This window comes from Limulus polyphemus, unplaced genomic scaffold (assembly GCF_000517525.1).
Source record: "Limulus polyphemus unplaced genomic scaffold, Limulus_polyphemus-2.1.2 Scaffold574, whole genome shotgun sequence".
NCBI lineage: Eukaryota > Metazoa > Arthropoda > Merostomata > Xiphosura > Limulidae > Limulus > Limulus polyphemus.
In genome coordinates, this window is record NW_013666184.1 from 143,053 (window position 1) to 145,586 (window position 2,534).

General features: G+C 28.1%; 1 protein-coding gene across 1 annotated transcript in view; it reads right to left on the reverse strand.

Moving 5' to 3' along the window:
* LOC106459200 (E3 ubiquitin-protein ligase HECTD1-like) overlaps positions 1-2,534 on the reverse strand; it is a 161,324-nt gene that overhangs the window by 70,519 nt on the left and 88,271 nt on the right. The window contains 2 exon segments of the mRNA XM_022385634.1: positions 711-854; positions 1,372-1,514. Of these exon segments, the coding sequence (XP_022241342.1) occupies positions 711-854; positions 1,372-1,514 (287 nt within the window).

Sequence of the window (2,534 nt, forward strand, 5' to 3'; positions counted from 1 at the left end):
GAAATTCATTTAGAAGGTCTTAGAAATTATGCAAATAAAATTTGAGGTTTTTGAGAAGAAGAAGAAAAGTATTTTTAAAGTTAATGTGGAAATCACTTAGCACTCAGACTAGTATAAAGAAATACTATATTCATGGACAAATCTTTAGTAAAAATACTTCATTAAAAAATCTAATTTTTTGTATACAAAAGACTTGTAATGTTTACTAAAAGTCTGCCAAATTTTGTGAAGATACACTAAGTTTATTAAAAAGTTATTGCATGGAAACTATAATGAGAACAAAATGCTTATGAGGTCAGTCAATTCGGCCCAACTTTGTAGCAAGAGTTAAATCCTTTTGTTTGTGACACATTGTTGAGTATTATAAAATCAAGAAATTGACTTAACTTTCCACTAAATGTAACTATTTATGAATTAATCCCTATTACAGTTGCTAAAATAAATGCTGAAGTAAAACATATGTTCAAAGAGTATTCAAGACAATATAAAAAGAATCTTAAAAATAAGCTCAAGAAACACATCTAAGTTATGAAATATTATAATTTCAAAATCATGCCCAGTCTATTCTAACATCACATCTAGATAAGAAAAGAATGTGGACACAATTTCATCATGCAAAGTTTATCCTTATACCTTGGTGATTTATCTTACTATATTACACAATAATTCAAACTTTTTAAATATCCACCTATAATGTAGAAATAACCTACTTGTCATCATTCGTGTGACAATTCAGAGCAGAAACATCCCTACTCAATATATCTTCAAGTCGTCCATAAGGTAGATGTCTTCCTTCTGATGAAGTCACTACAACCAACCCTGCCTGAGCTGGGTTCACCCATTCTGGAACAGTTCTAAATAGTGCAAAAATTCAACAAGATTTATAGTGATACATCTTGAATTTTACTCAATACTTTCAAAAGTGTGATTGAAATAGTATGTTTTAAAGTGATTTAACATTCAAATGTATGATGGATATTAAATCATACTAAACTGTCATTTCTCCTGACATTGTGTTTGAAAGTTATTATTTAAAAAAAAATATCAAGATTTTTGAAAATTGTTAAATGAATAACAAATTATTTTTGAAAATTTATCAGTAACTATGTTTTACCTGTTGGTTAAGAATTTGAAAAATTATTACTGATTAGAAGGTTTACACAACACGTCAAACCTACAATGGCAGTCTGTAGAAATGGAGAAGCACACTTTGGAATGTTCGATCAAGAATCAAAGACCTTGGATTAAAATATGAAATTAAGGCAACACAGAGTGTTTATTAGTATGAAACATAATTAAAATATTCCCAAAAACAAATTATGCCACAACTTAAACTTTAAACCTCCAGTTTCTTTACAACCCACAACTTACCTTCCATTAGTGCCTATCCAGTAGATAATGCCATTTTCATCAAAATCTCTTTGATGAGTAAAGGTCAATTTTGACCCACCTTCTTTAAGTTTTTTGACAAAACTGAATGTTGAGCGTTCATAATCATACCACTGTTTAGCAACCTAGAATATAAACAACAATACTTTAAAATATGTTATCAGATATTTATATTCATTTCATGTTATTAAATAAAGTGTATAATGCCAAATTAATGCAATATGAAAGTTTATGAATTAAAAAGTCATGAAAGTATAGTTACTAAAAACTTTAACATTCTAAACTTTCCCAATAGAAATTTCCAGGGGACATTAAAAGTATTTCAGTTTAAATTTCTATAGTTCACAACAGTTCAAATACCATAAATTCAACATCAGTTACAATATCCTGGTACATGTGCCATGCCACAATACTTCACAAAACAGAATATAATGAGTTCTAATGTTCCCTTTTTAATGCGCTCTTCAAGATTATATGTACTGTATTTCCTATAACATTTTTGAAAAGTTTGAGAGTTGCAAAGACCATGGGCATATCTCAAGGTTCTTCAAGATATACAAAACCTCAACTGTCAAATGTAAATATTCCATATCACTCAGCCTAGCACTAACAAAAGGCCACAGAGAAAGGCTAACTTTGAATGTTTTATACAAATACTTTGTGCATCACTAGATTATATTTACTTTCAAAATACTTCAGTCTTTTCTTTTTATGGATTGAATGTTTAAGTGAAATGATAACAGCATTGACAATGATAAGCTATTAAATGACAATACCTATAGTACAAATACTATTATATCTCATGAATTATATTGTTTTAATGTTAGAAGAACAGTTTAAAACTAAAAGAAAAAAGTTAAACCCCATACATTGATAACCTAATCATAACCTACATTTCTGTAAATACTAATACCTTTATGTAAATTACTAGAAACATCTTTTCATTTCATTGCACTGTCACACAAACAATTTAATCCAACACTAACCTTACTTTAATAGTACATGTTACACCTCAATTTATACATAAAAAATGTATTACTAAAACAGTGGTACTACAAAACTTGTATATTTTAATAGTATACAAGTTTTAAGTTCTTAATTCTACAAGAAAATATATTAAAAAATCATGAATTTCCACTAGTGTG